General features: G+C 36.3%; 1 protein-coding gene across 1 annotated transcript in view; it reads left to right on the top strand.

Moving 5' to 3' along the window:
- Ankle2 (ankyrin repeat and LEM domain-containing protein 2) overlaps positions 1 to 24,424 on the top strand; it is a 145,888-nt gene that overhangs the window by 43,482 nt on the left and 77,982 nt on the right. The window contains exons 5-7 of the mRNA XM_090383895.1: positions 5,814 to 5,936; positions 14,426 to 14,492; positions 20,137 to 20,312. Coding sequence (XP_090240021.1) covers positions 5,814 to 5,936; positions 14,426 to 14,492; positions 20,137 to 20,312 — 366 coding nt within the window. The remainder of the gene's footprint in view (positions 1 to 5,813; positions 5,937 to 14,425; positions 14,493 to 20,136; positions 20,313 to 24,424) is intronic.

Raw genomic sequence — 24,424 nt, forward strand, 5'->3', positions numbered from 1 at the left:
ACTCGTCACTGTTGGCGTTGCTGTTGGTCGTCACGTTGTCGCGTGCTTGTAGATCACACCTGTTAAGGACGTCGATGGGATAGCCACACCTCATAAGGTCTACTTTGACTCTGGTGATCTCTTTGCGCCTTTCATCTGCAGAGCTGGAGTGTGTCCAGGCGCGAGTTAGCAAGGTTCGGGCGGTTGAGAGGAGGTGGCCCCGTGCGTGTGCTGACTGGAAGTTGGTAAATTGGCCAGCACACATAGGCTTACGATAAACTGTTGTCCTCAAGCATGTGTCTTCGCGCCGGACAGGTGTATCTAGGTATGGTATAGAGTTGTTCGACTCTAACTCCTCTCTCTAACTCCTCTAACTCTTGTCCCTCTAACTCCTCCATCACGATGTTTGCTGTGACCGAGCTGACAGGGGAACCCATTGCTGTGCCATGTATCCCTCTAACTCCTCCACGTGATGGAGGAGTTAGAGGGACGTGTGTTTACACACGCACCGGATCACATCGCCTTTTGGTGTCGCTATGTAGACGATGTGTTCGTAGTGATCCCTAGAGACTCAGGTCAACGACTCCTAACCCACCTCAACTCACTGTCGCCCTTCATAAAATTCACGATTGAGCTGGAGTCGAACAACTCTATACCATACCTAGATACACTTGTCCGGCGCGAAGACACATGCTTGAGGACAACAGTTTATCGTAAGCCTATGTGTGCTGGCCAATTTACCAACTTCCAGTCAGCACACGCACGGGGCCACCTCCTCTCAACCGCCCGAACCTTGCTAACTCGCGCCTGGACACACTCCAGCTCTGCAGATGAAAGGCGCAAAGAGATCACCAGAGTCAAAGTAGACCTTACAAGGTGTGGCTACCCCATCGACGTCCTTAACAGGTGTGATCTACAAGCACGCGACAACGTGACGACCAACAGCAACGCCAACAGTGACGAGTCATCCACGAGGGCATTCATCCCATACTACCCCAACCTGTCACAGCAGATCGGTAGAATCTTAAGATCGCATGGGATAAAGTGCATCCAACTCCCAGGCAAGAAACTGCGTTCTCTCCTTTCCAACATAAAAACACCTGTCCCCACCCTTCTACTGAGTGGTTTGGTCTATCGCATCTCTTACCGTGACTGCACGAGCTGCTACTTTGGAGAGACTGGACGCCGACTCGAGAAACGCCTCTCAGAACATAAAAGGGTGATCCGTTTGGCGGATGTAGAACACTCAGCTATTGCCGAGCATGTCTGGACAACCCACCACGACATCGACCCACACCGCGATGTCGTGGTTGTGGACAAGTCCCACCATTACCTAAGGCGCACCTGGTTGGAATCGTTAAATATAAAATGCTCGGATACCTCGTTGAACAGGAACAGTGGTTGTCAACTTAACCCCATCACAGAAGCAGTAATTCTGTCCATAGACAAACGCTGGCCACGTCACCACCATACGTCACAGCCACAAACATCAACAAACAATTAACCACGTGCCTCACGCACCATCCTGGCAGTGCATCTCTATTCCAACTGCCATTCAAAGTATTTTAATCTGATGAAGGCTGCCACCCAGCCGAAAGCTAATTCATTTATCGTAGTTTTTAATGCTCTGTGTAACAAAAATAAAAATAAATTTTCGCATTATGAATCCAGAGCACGTAGGCCTGTTTTATTATGTATATTATTTACAGAAATATTGTGCAAAATCTGTATATAATTTAATTTAATTTTATATTAAACGTTTAACGATTTTTCTTTCTTTTTTTTTTTTCTCCTTCAGACTTCTTGTTAGCGGACACTTCTCTCTAACGGACACATTTTCGTTCCCCATGGCTGTCCGTTAAAGGGAAGTTTCATTGTATATATATATATATATATAATAATAATACTACGGATAATATAAAAAATCCAACAATAATACCATCAGGGACCTAAGACAACGCAAAAAAAAAAAAAAAAAAAAAAAAATTATCGCTTTTTACCGACAATCTAGATGACGTCAACTGGGGCCAACCACCCAGAATGAAGGCAAAAAACGACAAGGTTCTCTGTTTCTGTGATGATCAATATATGCTAAGTAATTTAAATCTGAACCAGTATAGGCCGAAAATAAATCGAATATAAAGATGATAATAAAAATTTTAGAAATATTAGAAACTAAGGTAAGAAATATATATATATATAGGTAAAATATAAATATAAGCATATATTAATCATCGTTGACCCGACAGAGAACGTAATTTAATGATTTAAATAAGATTAAATATATAATAAATATATAATACATACTACATATTGACCGTATCTAGGACATAATCTAATAGTCGTCAAAATAATATGTGGTGTCCCCTATTAGATTATGTCCTAGATACGGTCAATATGTAGTATGTATTATATATTTATTATATATTTAATCTTATTTAAATCATTAAATTACGTTCTCTGTCGGGTCAACGATGATTAATATATGCTTATATTTATATTTTACCTATATATATATATTTCTTACCTTAGTTTCTAATATTTCTAAAATTTTTATTATCATCTTTATATTCGATTTATTTTCGGCCTATACTGGTTCATATTTAAATTACTTAGCATATATTGATCATCACAGAAACAGAGAACCTTGTCGTTTTTTGCCTTCATTCTGGGTGGTTGGCCCCAGTTGACGTCATCTAGATTGTCGGTAAAAAGCGATAATTTTTTTTTGCGTTGTCTTAGGTCCCTGATGGTATTATTGTTGGATTTTTTATATTATCCATAGTATTATTATTATATATATTATGGGTGCACTGCATGATTGCTTGCAACTGCTTTGACTCATAAATATTACATTTACTGTCGTTTTAACTTCCTTTTTTATCAATAATTATAATTATATATATATATATATATATATATAGAGAGAGAGAGAGAGAGAGAGAGAGAGAGAGAGAGAGAGAGAGGCAGATGTCCTTTTGAATATTTACGATAAATAAATTAAATCGGGAATAGAAGTTTCTTACACCCTGTATAAATATCAGATTATATAAATTATGAAAGTTCAGGTATCACTTTTTTTGGTATTTTTATATGTAATTTTTCACACAGGAAGTAATGTTATCTAAATGACACTGCATTTTTATTTATTTATGTTTGGTTGAGTAGAAGTCATATTAATATTGTAATTCAAAATTCTGCTGCAAGTCTGCTTTAAGTAAGTTTACAAATTTAGATAATTATATATATATATATATATATATTTAAATAATGACTTAAAAGTTAGAATGTAATAGCTTTTTTTTTTTCTTTTGGCTGATGCTGCATAAGCTCATACACTTGCTTTCTTGCATCACGTGCCACTACTACTACTACTACTACATAAAATTTTTATGAGCTTGTGATTTCTTAGTACATACTGTACCCATTGTGAAAATTTTGCATTTGGTAGCGGAGTTTTTCTCTAGCTGTCCTAAAGAAATGTAGTACCTATGTAGTATCAATATATATGTGTAAATGTATTCAGTATCGGTCTTTCAGAACGATCCTGAATACATTTGCAGAACCATGAAAAGCAGTGTTGCTTCTTTGCCACAAGGTACGTTCAACATGACTAGTCAGAGTAGCATGGCAGCGGACATATCTTCTGCATTCTGACTGTGACATGCTTCTAAATCCTTAAATTACAGTAATACCCCGAAGTTACGCGATAGGTGGGTGCGACGAAAATCGCTTAAGGCGAATTCGCGTAAGTCGGGGTACAACTTTGCATATAAATACATATAAATTTTGTTTAATTGGGACCAAGGACTAACAAAAACACTAGTTTAGAAGAAAAATATTTAATAAAACTGCAGTTATTTATACATATTAATACAAAATATGTATTAAAAAAATAAATGAGTTACGTAAAAAAGTTATTTTGATGTCAATGGCTTCATAAAATCTAACAAATTCGTCTGACGACACAGCGCCTTCTTTTTTTCACGCAGAATTTCTTTGTAGCAAGCTAATAATTTTTTTATTCCTTGCTTTGTAGCTATAATGCGTTCTTCGTTGGAGTCTATGTTTTCTAAAATTTTTAAGCCCTTTTCAATTGAGCTGAGACCTTCTGTCAAGCTTGCAATTGTCATGTGCTTTTCTGGTGAACTGGGTCTGAATGTCGGATACTTCAGTGACGTTTTGGTCACGCATCTCTATGAGCTCATTTATTGTCAGCTCCTGACTATGTGAATCCAACAGCTCGTTGACATCATCACCATTGACTTCCAAATCTAATTGCCTGGCAAGATTAACAACTTCTTCTATCACATGAGCGACATGATCAGTTTCTGGCATTGTTTTGTCTCATTTTTGAAAAAAAAAATGGACAAAGTTTCTTCCAGACACCATTCAATGTTTTTTTGTGAATTTCATCCCAAGATTCTTCAATGATTCTTACGGCATCTAAAACATTGAATTGTTTCCAATAGTCTTTAACAGATATCTCAGTATTTTGTCTCATAGCTTCATTCAGACGTGCAAACGAACGCCTCATGTAGTAGGCCTTGAATGTTTTGATGACTCCCTGGTCCATCTGTTGAAGCAAGCTGGCTGTGTTTGGAGGCAAAAACACAACTTTCACACGTGCGTTGAAATTAATTAGGGTGGCAGGAGGGTGACCGGGTGCATTGTCAATAAGAAGCATCACTTTAAATGGAATCTGTTTAGACTTGCAATAACGTTCGACTTCGGGTATGAAGTGGTGACCAAACCAGTCCTCAAAAACGGAAGCTGTCACCCAAGCTTTATGATTTGACTTCCAAATCACTGGTAAGCTAATTTTAGATATATTTTTTAAAACTCTTGGGTTTTTGGAGCGATATATTAAGGGAGGTTTTAACTTGCAGTCACCAGCTGCATTCCTGCCAACCATCACTGTCAATTGGTCTTTGGAAACCTTAAAGCCTGGAAAGTGTTTTTCTTTGTGAAAACGATGTAATTTCCGACAAAAGTTGAGCAAGAATTCGAACGTACACATATAAATATGACAGTTGGAATGCAAATTCTTGTGTGCAGCTCATGCAGCAGCAAAGTTGAATTTTGTTCATCTTTCGCTCTCACTCTCCGCCGTCGCACCGTATATCGATAGCATATGAAAAACGACCTTGAAGATAGTGGGTGGCAGTGTTGCCAAACGAAAAAATCAAGAACCGCGTAACTCCGAGTTCGCGTAAGTCGGGGTATTACTGTACCTCAAAACACCCGAAGTTGATAACGATAAAATATGTCCTGAATGAATTAAATATAACGAATGGCAATGAGTGTATGAGCTCGCGTGTGCAATGTAGGGTCATAGTGAGCAGTGTAATGGAATGCTAACTATTAATTCTTTTAAGGTTGGCAATTCCGCAATTGGTAACAGAGTTTTATTTATTTATTTATTTATTTTTTTGGAACAAAGGACACAATTGTACGAATGTGCAAATTGTTAATCAATTAAATAGTTAAAAGTGCAAGTTGTTAATCAGAAAAAAATGCCCTATCAACTTAGACAACTGTTTAAGTTAACATCTTTTTGTGGCTCCATCTATGAAGTGAATGTTGAACTATTCTCGTTCGTACTACAAAATTGTCCTGTCATGTAAAATAAAACTATTCAGAATTTTTAACAACTTTCTGCACAGAAAAAAATATCTTCAATCTGAGACTACTTCCAGCCCGATCGGTTAAGACTGTCGTTTACACTGACTGTCGAAACAAAACTGCTTCTGTATTAAATATATAGATGATTCAACAGTAGTAAAGATGTTCTTTTCATCTGTATGATATTTTGTTGCCATTTTTATTTTTAGCTTTGTGAAACTCCACTTCATTTTGCTGCTAAGTTTGGATGTTTAAAAATTGTAGAAATCCTTGTATCTCATCCAATGTGTGATAAGAACAGAAGAAATAAATATGGAGAAAGACCAAAAGAGGTATATGTAATGTTCTTCTCTTTCATGCATATTTTTAGTGAATTTAATCGAAGGCTATCTTGTTTTGGTTGTTTGAAAAACCTGGAATAACATTCCCCCAGTCATTGGTGGGAATTGAACCCCAGATCTTTTCAAACAAGTGACAAATTGAGAAACCATTATACTGTCATAAAAGCGGACTCTCTTATGCTTCTGTGTGTTTGTCAGCCAGCAGACTTTAAACAATAGTCTTATGACACTTGTGATAGAATACCTTTCAGTGTCAAAAGTATTTTTAATCATAAAACTGCTGTATTATTCACAAGTCATCAGAGCTATGCTAAGATTGGCCACTATTTGGCAAGAAAGTCTTGAAAAAACTGTCAAAGAAGTGTTTCACAGTTTAATAGATAACAGATCAGCTGTTCTAATTCTTATATAAATTTATTCAAACTGCTCACCTCCACAACACCAGATAGAAGGTTATTCCTACCTTCTGGCTGAAAGAAAATTTCTGCAAATCTAATCTATACTGCAACTATCCTTCCTTAATTTAAATTTGTATACATTTTCTGAGCTAGAGTAAAGATGCCATCAACATTTAGCTTATTCAATCCATTCAGAGCCTTAAAAACCTCAATCAGATTTCCACACAAGTAGTGCATTTTGAGGCGACTCGTGAATATGAAAGTCATTTTTTCACTAGTGCCATATTTCAGTCAAAAGTCTGCTGGCATTGTGTCACATTTCAGTCAAGAGTCTGCTGGCATTGTGTCACATTTCAGTCAAAAGTTTGTTGGTAAACATATAAAAAGATGTGATGGTGGTCCTCAACTCACCAAATTTATTTCAAAGAGCATTTGTCTTCTGCTGTATTTAATATTTTAAGATGTAATTTTTAATTTTGTATTATATGTAAAATTTAATGAAATAAAGATGTTTTTATTTTATTTATGATTGTTATTTTGATAATTAGAAGCCCCTAGGTGGTAACTCACTAAGTGAAATATAACTTAAATTGTTCTTTTTTTTTATCCATGCAATGAACATAGATGCCTGAAATAACTGCATACTTAATACAGAATATATATATATATATATTTTTTTTTTTTTTGAAAGAAATGTTTCATATTTTAAATTGACAACATATCAACCTTTTTGGTGATGTTATGTGTTTAAAATTATTACTATTGGCAATCGATGCAAGGCAGATTTTTAAAATATTTACTAGATTTTTTTGAAATAAGGTAAACAAGGCTTAAATACAGGATAATATTATGATTATCCTGTATTTAAGATGCCGTAACTTTACAAAGTCATGTGGACAAGACAAGGTCATTTCAAAACTGGAAATGGGTTTTTGGTTGTTTTTTCTTGAAGTGACCAAGTAAAAAAAACATGGTGTCGCTGTCATTTTGAATAAGGAATGTTCAAGGTCTCTTCTTGGATACAATCTTATTAATAGTAGAATGATGATGGTTAGACTTCAGAGACAGCCAGTAAATCTCACAGTTTTAGTTGCACATGCATCAACATCCACAGACGAAGATATGGACATTTATTATGAAACTCTCCAGTCAGCTCTTGATCTGGTCCCAAAAAAGGATGTTTTGATACTCATGGGTGATTTTAATGCAAAAGTAGGCAAGACTGTTTCTTCTAGTCCGGAATGTGGTAGGTTTGGTTTTGGCACTAGAAATGAGTGGGGTGAAAGTGTAATTGAATTTTGTCATCTGAACAGTCTTGTCGTATGTAACACTTGCTTTCGGCAGTCCCCGAGAAGGCTCTACACATGGAAATCTCCTGATCATAAAACAAGGAATCAGATTGATTATATCCTTATGCAGCAAAGGTGGCATTCCAGTGTAATCACAGCACTTCCTGGAGCAGATTGTGGCAGTGATCATCAGCTACTCCACATCGTTCTCAAGCTGAAGCTGAAAAAGATGAATAAGGTTTTCCCTAGATGATTGGATGTAGAAAATATTCCAACCAATTATATGCTTGAAACAGGCGATCGTTTTCAAGCTCTATTAGAACTAGATGACGATATGCTGCCTAAGGAAATGTGGGAGAATACAAAAAAGCATTATTAAGGATTCAGCAAATAGACACATTAGAGAAAGGGCAAATATCAGGAAACCTTGGATTACAGAAGCCACTTTTAAACTTATTGAACAGAGAAGAACTGCAAAAGCCCAGGATATACAAGGAAACAAAGAGCATCAGGAACTAATCAAAGTCATCAAGCGCTGGTTTAAGCCAGGACAAACAGGATTATATCAATCGAAAGTGTAAAGAAATCAAATACCACAACAAACGAAACAACACTAAAACGATGTATGATGTAATTAAGTCCTTAAGACAAAAGTTGTGACCAAAACTTAATGTAATTAAGGACTCCAAAGGGGAAATTAACAGAGGAGAATACAATCAAAGGAAGGTGGAAAGAATACTGTGAGCAGCTCTTCTGAGCACCTGCTGGCACTAATGATCTGCCACCCCCCTTTTCAAGAGTGATCATGAACCAGTTCCACTGAAGGAAAAAGTCAAAAAAGCCATCAGAGAACTAATGTGTGGCAAGTCACCTGGAATTGATGAAATCCCAGTGGAATTGATTAAAGCTACAGTTGTGAAGGGTGCCGAGTTTTTTCATAAAATGATTGTAAAAATTTGGAAAATGGGATGGTGGCCATCAGATTACAAGAAATCAGTTTTCTTCACCTTAGCAAAAAAAGGAGATCTGAAAATTTGCTCAAATTGCAGGACTATTAGCCTAATTTCTCACGCTAGCAAGATTCTTCTTAAAATCATATTGAACAGAATCTCAAGAAAACTTGAAGAAGAAATTCCAGAATAGCAAGCAGGTTTCAGAAGGGGTAGAGGAACCAGAGATCAGATCTTAAGCCTATGACTGATTATTGAAAAATGCAAAGAATTCAATGTTCCAGTCGTTTTGTATTTTATAGATTGTGCAAAAACATTTGATTGTGTTCAACATGAGAAACTATGGGAAACGATGACTGTTATGGGTTTCCCAATCCACATAATTCAGCTGATTAAGCTGCTGTACCAGGAACAGGAAAGCACTGTGAGAATGAACATGGGAAACAGACTTTTTCACAATAGGTAATGGTGTCAGGCAGGGCTGTATTTTGTCACCTCACCTTTTTAATCTTTATGCTGAAGATGTCATGCTTGAAGCTTTGGAAGATTTAGAGATTGACATCAAAATTGGAGGACTGAAGATAAACAACCTTCGTTATGCAGATGATACCATGCTAATTTGTAATTCTAAGGATCATCTTGAAGAAACTCTGAGGAGAGTATGTGAAACAAGTAAGAAAAAAGGATTGTTCTGAATGTGTGTAAAACTAAAATTATGGTGATTGGTGATAATCTCAATTCCAGTAAAGTGAAGGTTAATGGGCATGATATCGAAGAAGTTGATGAATTTGATTACTTAGGATCAAGAATAAATAAAAATAGTGACTGTTCAAATGATGTAAAGAGATGATGAGAGGCAGTTGCTAAAACGTTCGTCGCTGATCTGATAAAATTATGGTGAGATCATAATCTGCCCCTAAAGACGAAACTGAGAATCATTGATTCATTAATTTTTCCAGTTGCCACTTATGGATGTGAAGGATGGAATCTGAAAAGAGTTGACAGGAAGAAAATTGAGACATTTGAAATGTAGCGTTACAGGAGAATACTGCGTATGGGTATTGAATAAAATTGGCAGGCCTAAAATTCTTCTTCGTAGCAACAGCAAAAGAAAACTCAAGTTTTTTGTTCATATAGTAAGAAGGGAAAACTTTTTGTTGAAGAATATAATGGAAGGAAAAACCGAGGGGAAGAGGTGCAGAGGAAGACCTGCAACTAGGTGAAACGATGGGATCAGTGAACTTCTGGGCATGACACTTTGCGATGCTGGTCGTATAGCACATGATCAATGCAGTTGGAGGAATTTGTTGTTGGCCACAACAGTTCCTCAGGGAGCTATGTGACTGGAAGAAGAACTTTACAAAATAATGTGATTCCAAAGCCAAATATAATTACATAGTTTAGTCTTTTAAGGGCTAGACTGCTGATTAAAAATGAAAAAGAAGACTTTTTTTAGAGGTGTTTTCAGAAGCAATGTTCAAGCAAAAGTGGCAATGAGAATTTTTAAAATAAGATTTGTTCCATTAAAAATTGCTAAAAGTATATTAGCAGCCTTTCTACAGATACCAATGTTTCTTGAATATGTAAATTGTTTGCAGAAAATCATATGGTTTACTTTAAGTGAACCACATGAAATGATTTCTATGAGTGAATATTTTCCAAAAGGAACTAGTTGTTGTATTATGTGACTCTGTTGTCAGGGAAACGAGGAACATATTGTGCAAAAAGGATAGATGGAATAGGACCAGGATATGTCTGCCAGGGGCAAAGGTTGATGACGTTGTAGTAGTAGTAGTAGTAGTAGTAGTGGCATGTGATGCAAGAAAGCAAGTGTATGAGCATATGCAGCATCAGCCAAAAAAAAAAAAAAAAAAAAAATCACACCATTCCCTCCAAATGCCTGTCCAGTTCCTCCTTAAATTTATTCAACCTATCGACTTCCACAACGACAGATGGAAGTTTGTTCCAGCAATTAACCACCCGCTGGCTAAAGGCAAATTTCCGTACATCTATTCTACATCTGTCTTTTCTTAATTTGAATTTATGCCCCCTTAGGTTCGTAATCTGAACAAGTGGAAGGATCCCATTAGAATTCAGCGTGCTCAACCCATTCAAGGCCTTATACACTTCAATTAAATCACCGCGCAGGTGCCTAGTCTCCAGCCACTGCAATTTGCAGAACTTAAGCCTCTCTTGGTAAGAGGATCCCTTCATTCCCCTCACCAATCTTGTTGCCCTTCTCTGTACACGCTCAAGTAAATCTACATCCGTCCTAAAAGAAAGATGTAGGGCAGATATCATCCTTTAAGGGCACAAAGGGTGATATTGTTGTACACGTTGGCACTAATGATATTAAGGGTATGAGACATGCAGAATTACTTAACAAGTACAAGACAATGTTGAAAAAAAGCCATGAGTTAGGGTTGAATTTGAAAGTGTCTGAAATTCTGCCCAGACACGATAGGAGGGAGTATATGATGAGAGCCTTGTCAATCAATTCGGCCCTGGAGGGATTGTGCAAAGCTCAAGGGGTAGAATTGTTCTCAGCCTGGTCTGTGCTTGTTAACAGGAGAGGCTGCTTCTACAGGGATGGGATAAACTTAAATAGAAAGGGTGCAAGAATATTTGCTGATGCTATCGAGGCAGAGTTAGGTGGGTCGGAAAACTGCTAGCTTGGGGGATACATGGACTAATAGATTAACAGTAGCTGCTGTCAGAGGTAAAAGTGATTCTTGCACTACTTCTATTGAAATGCAATTGAGCAGCAGCCTGGAAAGCAAGGCAATGGGAATTTTCAGGACTGCTGGGAGTCATAGTGGAACAAGTAAATACATGGGTTGTGTTAGGGTAACTAAGAGTAGAAACAGGTGCATGTATACTTGCATGTACACCAATGCTAGGAGTACAGTTAATAAATTTGATGAGCTTGAAGTGCTAGTCAAGATATCAAAGGCAGATATTGTTGGGATATAAGAAACATGGTGTCACACAGACATAAGCAGTGCAGAACTGGAATTTGGGGAGTGAATTTGGGGAGTACAGTGTGTACAGAAAGGAATAGACAGGACAGGAAGAGGGAGGGGTTATGCTGTTAGTTAAGAAACACACAAAATCCAAGGAAGTGCATCCAATTGATGTGGGTGGACAGTGCAATGTTGAGTCTGTTTGATGTGAAATAAGCACTGGGAAAGGAAAAATGAGAGTAGGTGTGTGTTATAGGCTTAATGAATCGGATGAGTATAATGAGCAATTGTGCAGAGAAATAAGAGTGGGCCAGTAAATTAGAGTGTCTTATAACAGGGGATTTTAATTTCCCAGATATTGACTGGAATTTGTGGATTGGTCACTCACACACTAGTAAGGCTTTTGTGGATTTATTGGATGATTGTTTTCTACAGCAGCATGTTCGGGAGGCAACTAGAGGGAGTAATACTCTTGATTTGATTATCAGTAGTGATTCTTCATGCATCAAGAATCTGCAGATAAAGGAACCACTAGGTGGCAGTGATCACAGTGTGCTGAAATGGGATTTACTCAAAGAGGTAACTACCATCAAGGGTAAAGGGAAGGGTTTTTGCTTTCGTAAATGTGATTACAGTGGTCTGAGACAGTATTAAATTCTATATGGTGGAACCAACTGATGATGTTATCAACAGCAAATTCAAAATGGGAAGCATTCAAAGAATTAATCTTGGAAGCTACTAGGCTTTTCTTCCAAATGAAGAAATATTGTTCAAGATTTAGGCCTAATTAGACATGTGATGACAGAGAAGAAAAATGCATGGGATACATATAAATTAACATGTGACACAGAAGCCTATGATAGATATAAGCTGGTCTGTAACCAAGTTACAAAGGAGTTTAGGCAGGTGAAGGCAGATTACGAGAAATCTTTGGCAAAGGATGCAAAGAAAAACAGAAGAGAGTTCTTTACTTATGTAAACTCTAGAAGGAAGGGGATGAATCAGATCAGTCCACTTGATATCGATGGTTCAACTGGTGATGATCCTGCTCAGGTAGCTAACAAACTAAATGAATATTTTGCGTCTACATTCACACATGAGAAATTATTCAGGGAGGGGAATGCCAGAGGTGTATTCAACTCTGGTAGTAAGCCAGATAATCTTGTAATAACTGAGAATAAAGTGAAGGAGAAATTTTTGAAGATAAACACAAGAAAGGCACCTGGGGTGGATGGAATCTATCCAGTTATATTAAAGGAGGTGGCAAAGGAAGTAAGCAAACCCTTAGCCATAATTATGAGAGCTTCCCTGGACTCAGGGGAGGTATCCATGGATTGGAGATGTGCAAATGTGACCCCAATCCACAAAGGAGGATCAAATGGAGACACAGGTAATTATAGACCTGTTAGTTTAACTTCTGTTCCAAGGAAATTAATGGAGGCACTGGTTAAAGAAGCATTGCAGGATCATCTAGACAAGACTTCAGTTATGGCTCAGACACAGCATGGGTTTGTTAAGGGAACGTCTTATCTGACTAATTTGATTGGATACTATGATGTAGTCACAAAGGAACTGGATGCAAAGAATAACTTTGATATCATATATTTGGATCTTAGAAAACCCTTTGATACTGTTGCACATGGAAGACTGCTGCAGAAATTGGAGCAGTGTGGCATTGGAGGCAAATTGCTGCTATGGATAAAGGGATGGTTGAGTGGCAGAAGACAGAGAGTGGTAATCAATGGACACTGCTCTTCGTGGAATAATGTTATTAGTGGATTACCTCAGGGTTCAGTTTTGGTCCATTGTTGTTTTCTGTATTTATGAATGATATTGATGATGGTATATCAGACTTAATGTCCAAGTTTGGAGACGATACGAAGGTTGGCAGGGTTGTTAATGACACTAATGACAGTACACTGCTGCAACAGGATCTAGAAAAGTTGAGCAGATGGGCTGAGAGGTGGCAAATGAAGTTTAACATTGACAAATGTAAAGTACTACATATGGGAAGCAGTAATCCCAGAGTAACGTATTAACTCTGTGGTACCACACTGACAGTTGTAGAGAATGAAAAGGACCTGGGGGTAATTGTGCAGGTAGATATGAAGTTTTCTGAGCAGTACAGACGGTTTGCAAGAATAGCTCATGGTGTCTTGTCAATGATATACAGGAATTTTTCTAGCAGGGATAAGGAGGAGATTATCCCCTTGTATAAGGCAATGGTCAGGCCACACCTTGAGTGCTGTATACAAGTCTGCAGGCCTCATTTTAAGAAGGATGTAGAGCTGTTGGAACGAGTAAAGAGAAGGGCAACAAGATTAGTGAATGGAACAAAGGGGTGCTCTTACGAAGAAAGGCTTAAGTTTTGCAAATTACAGTGTCTGGAGATTAGGTACCTGCAAGTTGACCTGATTGAGGTGTATAAAGCCTTGAATGGTTTGAGCATGCCCAATGCGGATGGGATTCTTTCTTTTGCTCTGAATAATCACTTGAGAGGGCATAAATTCAAATTGAGGAAAGACGGTTGTAGGATAGATGTGCGGAAGTTTGCTTTGCCAGCAGGTGGTTGATTGGTGAAAAAACTTCCATCTGTCATTGTAGAAGTTGATAGCTTAAATAGATTCAAGGCAGAACTTGACAAACATTTGGAGCGAGTGGATGGGTGAAATAAGGGGGGGGGTTGGCTGATGCTATATAAGCTTGCTTTCTTGCATCATGTGCCTTTGCTAATGCTAATGTATATGACTTGTGAGTGAAAATTAAATCTGAAAACCAAAACTGCCAAAAAAAAATAATAATCATATTCCTTTAAGTAGGCTTGCTATATTTTTTTATTTATTGACTTGCAAATTAAAAGAAATAATTTTTGCTGTTTAGATAATTTGTGATCGTTGTCCCAGTGCTACGGCAGATTTAAAGAGGCGAATGGAAGCTGTCTTTGAAGGTAGATATTTGGGATAATTCATGTTTAGTTCTTTATGATAAAATTAAAATTTCCTTGCAAAAATAAAATAAAATAGATTTTTTTAAAAGTTTTCTGAACAGTGGGAACCAAAATCGTGTAGAAATGTTCATTATTAGACTTAAGTCTTGTAAGCATTGTTAAATTAATGAATTTAGCATGTTAATTGAGCTTAAATGCCAGTAGTTGTTATAGGTGTTTCTTTATTAGAAAGAGTTAAAACTCTTGAAATTTTGATTTTCTTTGTTGAAGCTCATATTTGAATTTATTGTCAAATTTATTAGCCTAATTTTTCAAAGATCTTTATCATACAGAAAAATAATTTTTGTTGTAGCAAAGAAAGGAAAAATTATTATTATTATTACCTGTATGGTGCAAGGAAGCCTGAAGCTTATGCTGCACCAGCCAAAAAAAAAATTCCTGTGTTATCCTGAGAGAGAGAGAGAGAGAGAGAGAGAAGTAGAAGGGAATCACCAAGAAAGAGAAGAATGATGATATCCAGCCTCAGGACCCTGGGTGTGCCAAGCCCATACTCACCAGATGTGAGCCCCTGGGGTTATTGTTAAAAAATTAGACTTTCAAAAGACAGTCAAGTAAGATTTAATACTGGAAGATGCCATTAAAGAGGAGTATGCTGACAGTTTCAAGCTGTGTACCAAGCCCTTCATTGAGCCTCTCATTTGAAAATTGTTTCACTATTTTTTTAAACTTTTCTGTCTTTTTGGATCCATTAAGACATGTAACTTCCAGGGAGGTGCCTCCATAGCCAGGTGGGAAGGAGCAGCAGTGCGTAGCACATGCTTCTTGATTAGACCGGGGTTCGAGCCCATCACCACCAAATATGGAGGATGCGGAAAGGTCAGGTAATGACCACCGCATATCCCTGAGCAATATGGCCTTAATTGCTAATGCTCCTAAAAACCAAATAACTAACTAACTTCCAGGGATATTTTGATATTTGCAGTGGGTACAATAAAATTCTCACTCCTCTCACAGGTGAGTTCAAAATCACATGACATTATTGTCTTCTGGTATTGATTTCATATTTAGAGATGCATAATTTCACTTTAACAGATGATTATCTATATAGAAACTTTTCAGAGAGAGTTTTCACTTCCCATTCATTTTTTTCATTCATATCTAAATTGAGAAAAGTGACCTTTTTTTGCTTTGCCATGCGAATCCACTGTTCAGAAAAAGTGCCCCCTGCTCCTCACGTGTTGCAATAGCTTGGTTTATTTGTAATTCCTCTTTTATGAAAGTTCTTTGATTTGCTTCTGCAAATTATGTTGGTAACAAACCAAAACCCTTGTAAATTCTAGTTTAATTGTTATTTAACTATAGTTTAACAAAACCAAAACTCTTGTAAACTGTAGTTTTCAAGGATTTTGGTTTGTTATCAATACATTCTGCTTCTTTATAAATAACAGATTAAAAAATTACTTTTAAGCAATCATTCATTTAACTTAAATACAAGTTTTTTAAAATAATATTGTTATAAAATCTTTCAGCCATGTATATGTGACAAAGAATAAAAAATATTCATGATCACATTATAAACTCTAAAGTTAGATTGAGATTTTGTTTGAAAAGATTTTTAATGAATTCTTTTTTAAAAATTATGTAACTGAGATATTTTATTATTGACCAAGCTATAAAAACAGCAATGCAAAATAAAGGTATAATAGTGGGAATTTTTCTGATAGAAATGACACAAAAGTTTCAATTTTTAAAGGGCTTATACTTTTGAAAGTTAGTCAAATTAGATATGTCACTTGAAAATCAGATAATAATTTTTCTGTCAGATGAGAGAAAAGCTCCTGCTGTTGAGTGTATAGTATTCCCATTATTCCAGAATAACTGCTGCCCCAGCATGCAAATTTGTTTTCCATAATCAGCCCAGCATTCAGCATTCCTGCAGGCATAGCACTTGCTACCTTTTAAACAAGAAAATTACCAAGCAGGAGCTACTTCATTGTTTCTACCACTGCATAGCAGAAATTGTAATCTATGTAATCTTGTGTAATCTACGAGGATAGTAGCTGTCTTGGGACCTGATTTAATTATTTTGGTGGCAAGAATTTTGATTAAAATGTTCACTTTTCTAAGTGAAAAATTATTTTTTAAGTTTTTTTTTAATTGGAATGTTATAGAAATAAATTGCAGAATTGTTGACTCGGCTGACTCTGAATAAAGTGTACAGTTCCAGTCACAGAATTAATATGGTAACACTTCTTAATCCATCTTTGGAATTCTTTCATTGTATTGAGATAAAATACCTTATTTATTTATATTTAATTAGGATGACTTCAAGTTTGAGTTGTCTTATCATGGTCTGAAGATAGAATTCCAAATTGAATTCAGAAATTGTCATAATTAGTTTTGTGACGGAACTCTTCAGGATCAGGAATTTTGTAGTTTATTTATTCCTGTAATATCCCAGTAAACTAATTTTTTGTATTGAAAAGTGTAAATATTTTACTTTTCATTATCTTTTTCTAATTACTTATTAAGACTATCATGTCTTAATATCTAATAGACAATTGTGTTTGAACATTACCATAAAATGTACCACCAAATATTATCACTTATCTACATTTCAAAATTTTTAAATCCTACACTACTTAAGGCAGTAGTGTAGAATTTGCAGACAGACCTACAGAGGTTGTAGGCTGGGATCCTTGTTTACACTGTTGTGTAGGATATTAGGTAGTAGTATTAGTTGTAAAGAAAGAAGGTTGGAATTTGTTATGGAAACAGAAGGTACGATTAGAAAAATAGTGGTGTGTATCTGACAACAGTGGTATGTTTTATTATTTATGTAAATGAATATCCATATTGTCAAGAACAGTTTAGTCATCTTGAAAACTATGGATTATGAGCTAAAATTAAATGCTTTGTTGCAAGACATTGTGATATACCATTAAATGACTTCCCAACTTGAAAAAATTACACCTGAGAATCCCCTACAAATTTAATCTAAAACACATAAACCACTACATCAAACCTCACCAACTCCTTCCTCCCCCACACTTACTTTTAGCACTGTTAAGCATAGAGAGAGAAAGCATCTCTAAGACCTGTGAGTGTCAAATGTCACTTGGACCAAACATGTGAAAAATGGCTTTCCAGTATGTTCACAAATGGAATAAGCAAAACACTTCATTGCATGCAGTAATAATGATTTTCACTAATTAATAAAGTATAAACTTTAAAGTGTAAAATTAATAAGGTATAAACTATAAAATAGACTCTGAAATAACACCATTGTAGTCTCTTTTTTAAGATCTTTAACTGTGGTAGGAAACTGAAAAAACTAACAAAATTTCCTTATTTTTTTTCAGATTTTGTAAAAAAAATATAAAAATCATAAATCCTTGTTAATAAACATAGTATTGCTCTTCAATTCTCTATTAGAAATTCTCACTGATGCCCAAATACAAACCCACATGCTAAAAATACTTATCAGATTTCTTCTTCAGACTGAAGTGTTTCCATAATAAGGAGATATGTTTAGTGAACTTCGATGTCAATGTCAGTATTCACTAGTGTATCTCTCAAACACCAAGACAAGCCTTTCATATAAATGATACCAAAAAATACACACAGTTCTATATCTCTGGCTATAATATTTTTAATAAATTAATAATGCTTATCAATAATCTTCTTTTAATTATAATTAAAAAAATCTTTATTGCAGTCAGTTTTTTTTTTTTTTTTCTATTTACAAAAATCTATATATTTTTTGAGTATTAGAATGTGAATGTAAGAACAGTTGTTTTCAAACTTGGTGATGTGATCTTGTCATGTAATACAAGTATCTTAAAGGAGTATTGAAAGAGTGGAAAAATTTCATGTAGATTAACTGAACGATGATTATCACTACTTTATTCTAAGGAAATGAAATTCCCTTTTGGAAGAGTTTCATTTATTAGTCCTTAGAAGTATTCATTTTTAAATAACTATAGTATAAGGCAGTGTGATGTGATGTGACCTACCTACTTAATACCTTAGATCTAATTTACTAGCCATTAAGAAGGTGTGCCCACAAGCATTAGTTATGTTTGGTTATTTATATCCTATTCAGTACAGATTCGTTGAATTCTTTTTAAAAAAATGGGACAAACTTTTCCTTGTAAGCTACTCCTCTGCAAACAGAGTGGTGTTATAGTGCAAAAGTGGGTTAAAAAAAAGAAAGAAAGATTTATGCATACCTTATGTGCTGTCTTACAACTAACAAGTAACTTTACACATGAAATTAAATCTTTAGCCATGATAATAAATCTGTGTTTACTTTTCTTATGAAAAAAAAGCAATTTATTTTAGTATAAATTTTGTTGTTCTTTACTTCCTTATTTCCTAATTGTTATACACTCTACAGGTAGTTCCCGACTCTACGAGTTAATTTGTTCCTAGCATGTGCTCGTAAAGTGAAAACTCATAAAGCAGGAATTTGTTTCCCATAGACATAATATTTAAATTATTTATGTCATGCAAATGTTAAAGAATGTTTATTCTTCTTCTTCATCGTCATCATTAACTAAATTCACACCCATTGATGGTTCAATACTCATTGTTGGCTGAGCACTCATTGTTGGTTTGTTGGAAGCACAAGGAGTAGTCTTCTCTGAAAATGCTTCAAGAGTCGTTTGTTTCCAAGACAGTCTTCCCTTTTCTTTATAAATTTCACGATAGCATGCATAAGCATTTTTTAAATCTGTATCAATTTTTCTAGTGTGCTCGAAATTTGAATCTTGTGACTTTAAAATCTCGATTGCTTTTTCTGTGTTGAAAAGCTTCATCAAACCCCTTGAGAGTGAAGGAATGAACAGGAATTTCAACTGTTAAATCTTCTTCCTCAGCTTCTTCACATATTGCTGTTTTAAGGTGGTCTTCATTTGTGAGCCCTACATTGTGTGCTTGAAGTAGATCAGTGATGTGAGTTGTAGAAACTTCAAGCTGCAAATGGTTAGCAATATTAATGACTGCTTCTGTTTCATTTTGTATGATCTCTGCTGGTTCTTAAATTCCTTCAGAATTATCAGTGAACTGATATTCCAAACACACTTCATGTTCTTCTCTGTAATTTTGTCCCATGATCGTTTTATTATTTTGATTGTATCTAAAATATGGAATTCTTTAAGAGTTGGACCTCCCACCTTATCTCTGCCTTAACAAACAAATGCACACACAGTAGTACTGTATTGTATAGCTATGCACGTGGTTTGAAATGCCATATTTATGAATGTTTAGCAGCATTTATTTATTGCAATTAATGTTCATATTTTCGAATTTGTTATTACTTGATACTTTTAAAAAAGAACTCATAAACCCGGGAACTCTTAAAGTGAAAACTCGTAAAGCAGGAACTGTATTTATATTTTGTTTTGTTTTGTAACTTTACTACATCAGTCTGATTCAAAAAATATATATTTTATAGTGTTTTCAAGTAAAGCTTTTTGTTCTGTTCATTGAGGTAATATTTAATTTTGAACATTATTATTAAAGTTATAATAGCAAAATAGATCCTCTTTCATTTGACAATGTATTGCTATAAATTAAAAATTCTCTTTATTTAAAACTTGCATCCTAAATTTGAAATAACCTTTCCAACTTTCTCAACCAGATAAATACTTTGTTCCTGTACTGAGATCAGATGATAACTCAATTCAGCCTTCAGTGGGAAAGCCATTATCTCCTGACTGCACCTTGCCTTCAGATTATATTCACAGTAATGCAAAAAGCCCAACAGATCCTAACATTACTGTAAAAGCCTTAGCTGGTCCAATGTCACCAAGTGAGGTAAGATTTTATGAAAAAATATTTCAAAATATTTGAAATATTTAATATTTTACATTTAAGGATTTGTTTTCTATGAATGTTGTTACTTTGAGAAAGCAGAATTTGATTTTGCATTATCAAAGTAAAAACAATTGAAATCATTAAAATGAAACCCATTGCATAATTTTCACTGTTAAGATAAAACAAAAGTCAAAGACAAATGCCAAAGTGTGAATGGTTAGGAGTGAGAGTGCAGCAGCACATGCTCTTTGAGTGAACTGTGGTTCAAGCCTGCATGACTGCTAAATACGATTAATAATTGTATTCCTGACCCTTGTAAACTCCTCTGGCAAGCATGCTGGAGTGTAACCAAGATCAAACTACTAAAAAATGTCAAGTATCATTCAACAGTCTTTAATCAGTTTTATTTAATAGAAAAGCATTGTTGGGATCTGTTATTTTTATTATTATTTTTTAAGTCTTTTCCTTTTAGATGGCTATCTTCTGACTATGATTTTTTCCTTTCCTTCCTTTTTTTTTACCCCTTAATCATAGTATACTTGCAGGTATACTTGCGTGTACACCAATGCTAGGAGTTTAGTAAACAAATTTGATGAATTTGAGGTATTGCTCAAAACATCAAAGGCAGATATTGTTGGGATATCAGAGACGTGGTGTCACACAGATATAAGGGATGCAGAACTGGAATTTGGGGAGTACAACGTCTACAGAAAGGATAGACAGGATAGGAAGGGGGGAGGGGTTATGCTATTAGTTAAGAAACACATAAAAACCAAGGAAGTGAAGCCAGTCGACATCGCTGGACAGTGCAGTGTTGAGTCAGTTTGGTGTGACATAAGCATTGGGAGATCAAAATTGAGAGTAGGAGTGTGCTATAGGCCTAATGACTCTGATGAATATAATAAGAAACTGTACAGGGAAATAGAGTGGGCCAGTAAATCAGAATCTTATAATGGGAGATTTTAATTTCCCAGATATTGACTGGATTTTGGGGGCTGGTCACTCACACACTAGCAGGGCTTTTGTGGATTTATTGGATGATTGTTTTCTACATGAGCATGTTCGGGAGGCAACTAGAGGGAGTAATACTCTTGATTTGATTATCAGTAGTGATTCTTCATGCATTAAGAACCTGCAGATATATGAACCACTAGGTGGCAGTGATCACAGTGTGCTGAAGTGGGATTTACTCAAAGAGGTAACTACCATTAGGGGTAAAGGGAAGGGTTATTGCTTCCATAAAGGCGACTACGATGGACTGAGACAGTATTTAAATTCTATACAGTGGGATGATGATGTTACCAACTGATGATGTTACCAACAGCAAATTCAAAATGGGAAGCATTCAAAGAACTTATCTTGGACGCTACTAGGCTTTACATACCAACTAAGAAATATTGTTCAAGGTTTGGGCCAAAATGGATGTCAGATGAACTAATGAGGCATATGGCAGAGAAGAAAAATGCATGGGATACTTACAAATTAACACACGACACAGAAGCCTATGATAGATACAAGTTGATATGCAACCAAGTTACAAAGGAGGTTAGGCAGGCGAAGGCAGATTACGAGAAATCCTTGGCAAGGGATGCAAAGAAAAACAGCAAAGAGTTCTTTACTTATGTAAACTCTAGAAGGAAGGGGATGAATCAGATTGATCCACTTGATATTGATGGGTCAACTGTTGATGATCCTGCTCAGGTAGCTAACAAACTAAATGAATATTTTGCATCGACATTCACACATGAGGAGTTATTCAGCGAGGGGAATGCCAGAGGTGTATTCAACTCTAGCAGTAAGCTAGAGAATCTTGTAATAACTGGGAGTAAAGTTGAGGAGAAATTGTTGAAGATAAACACAAGAAAGGCACCCGGGGTGGATGGGATCTATCCAGTTATATTAAAGGAGGCAGCAAAGGAAGTAAGCAAACCCTTAGCCATAATTATGAGAGCTTTCTTGGACTCAGGGGAGGTACCCATAGACTGGAAATGTGCAAATGTGACCCCAATTCACAAAGGAGGTTCAAAGGCTGACACAAGTAATTATAGACCTGTGAGCTTAACTTCTGTTCCAGGAAAATTAATGGAGGCACTGGTTAAAGAAGCACTGCAGGATCATTTAGACAAGACTTCAGTTATAGCTCGGACACAGCATGGTTTTGTTAAGGGGAAGTCTTGCCTGACCAATTTGATTGGATACTATGATGCAGTCACAAAAGAACTGGATGCAGGGAATAGCTTTGATATTATATACTTGGATCTTAGAAAGGCTTTTGATACTGTTGCACATGGAAGACCGCTACACAAATTGGAGCAGTGTGACATTGGAGGCAAATTGCTGCTGTGGATAAAAGGGTGGTTGAGGGGGAGAAGACAGAGAGTGGTAATCAATGGACACTGCTCATCGTGGACTAATGTTATTAGTGGAGTCCCTCAGGGCTCAGTGTTGGGCCCATTGTTGTTTTCTGTATTTATAAATGATATTGATGATGGTATATCAAGCTTAATGTCCAAGTTTGCAGACGATACAAAGGTTGGCAGGGTTGTCAAGGACTCTACTGACACTATGCTACTGCAACAGGATCTGGAAAGGTTTAGCAGATGGGCTGAGAGGTGGCAAATGAAGTTTAACATTGACAAATGTAAAGTACTACACATGGGAAACAGCAACCCCAGAGCAACGTATCAACTCTGTGGTACTACACTGACAGTGGTAGAGAATAAAAGGGACTTGGGGGTGGTTGTGCAGGCAGATATGAAGTTTTCTGAGCAGTGCAGACGGGCTGCAAGAGTAGCTCATGGAGTATTGTCAATGATATACAGGAATTTTTCCAGCAGGGATAAGGAGATGATTATTCCCTTGTATAAGGCAATGGTTAGGCCACACCTAGAGTACTGTATACAGGTCTGGAGGCCTCATTTCAAGAAGGATGTAGAGCTGCTGAAACGAGTACAGAGAAGGGCAACAAGATTAGTGAATGGAACAAAGGGGTGCTCTTACGAAGAAAGGCTTAAGTTTTGCAAATTACAGTGTCTGGAGACTAGGCACCAGCGAGGTGATCTGATAGAGGTGTATAAAGCCTTGAATGGTTTGAGCATGCTCAATGCTGATGGGATTCTTCCTCTAGCTCAGAATAATCACCTGAGAGGGCATAAATTCAAATTGAGGAAAGACAGATGTAGGATAGACGTGCTGAAATTTGCCTTTAGCCAGCGGGTGGTTGGCTGGTGGAACAGACTTCCATCCCTTGTGGTGGAGGTTGATAGCCTAAATAAGTTTAAGGCTCAGCTGGACAGGTATTTTGAATGAACAGAGGGGTGAAGTGGAAGTGGTTTTTTTTTGGCTTATGCTGCATAAGCTTGCTTTCTTGCATCAAATGCCTCTGCTAATGCTATATATCAGATTCACAAGAAGTATAATACAATAAAAGCACTCAATATTCATGGTTTTTTGAATAGTAGCAGTTTTCAAAATTGGCAGGTTATATCTTTGGGCAGTATCCCTATTTAACATTCATGGGTTTGATTATTATTAATATTAGTAGTAGCAAATGATGCAAGAAAGCAATAAAAAAAAAATAATAAGAATTTGCCCTCTGAGAAATGATCCTTTGAATATTTGCAATTAGTATATCTATATATACCTGCCTTATCACACACACACACACACACACACACACACACACACACACACACACACACACACACACACACACACACACACACACACACACACACACACACACACACACAGACCTATCTCTGTGTGGTTATGCTGCAAGGTGTAGATGAGACCCTAATTTAACTGTTGGATTATAGTCTCATCACAACATTTAAGTCATATTACACTTGCAGCACATTTGCAAGAATTCTGAACCAGATGGAGAGCAATTCCTCTTTGTCATTCAGTTGGTGATCGCTAGAAAAAGTGCAGTACCACTGAGTGTATAATAAATATAAAGGAAGCTCTAAATGAAATTGACCCACTGACATAAATTACTTGTTGTTGCCTGATGTATTGAAAGACCCAAAAGGCATTTCATTGGTAGCAGCCTAAGAGGGTTATGAGGTTGTCACGTGATACTGAAAGCAAAGCTTTTGATATTTTCAAAG

This window comes from Mastigoproctus giganteus, chromosome 10 (assembly GCF_048544385.1).
Source record: "Mastigoproctus giganteus isolate SK-2022 chromosome 10, ASM4854438v1, whole genome shotgun sequence".
NCBI classification, from domain to species: Eukaryota; Metazoa; Arthropoda; class Arachnida; order Uropygi; family Thelyphonidae; genus Mastigoproctus; species Mastigoproctus giganteus.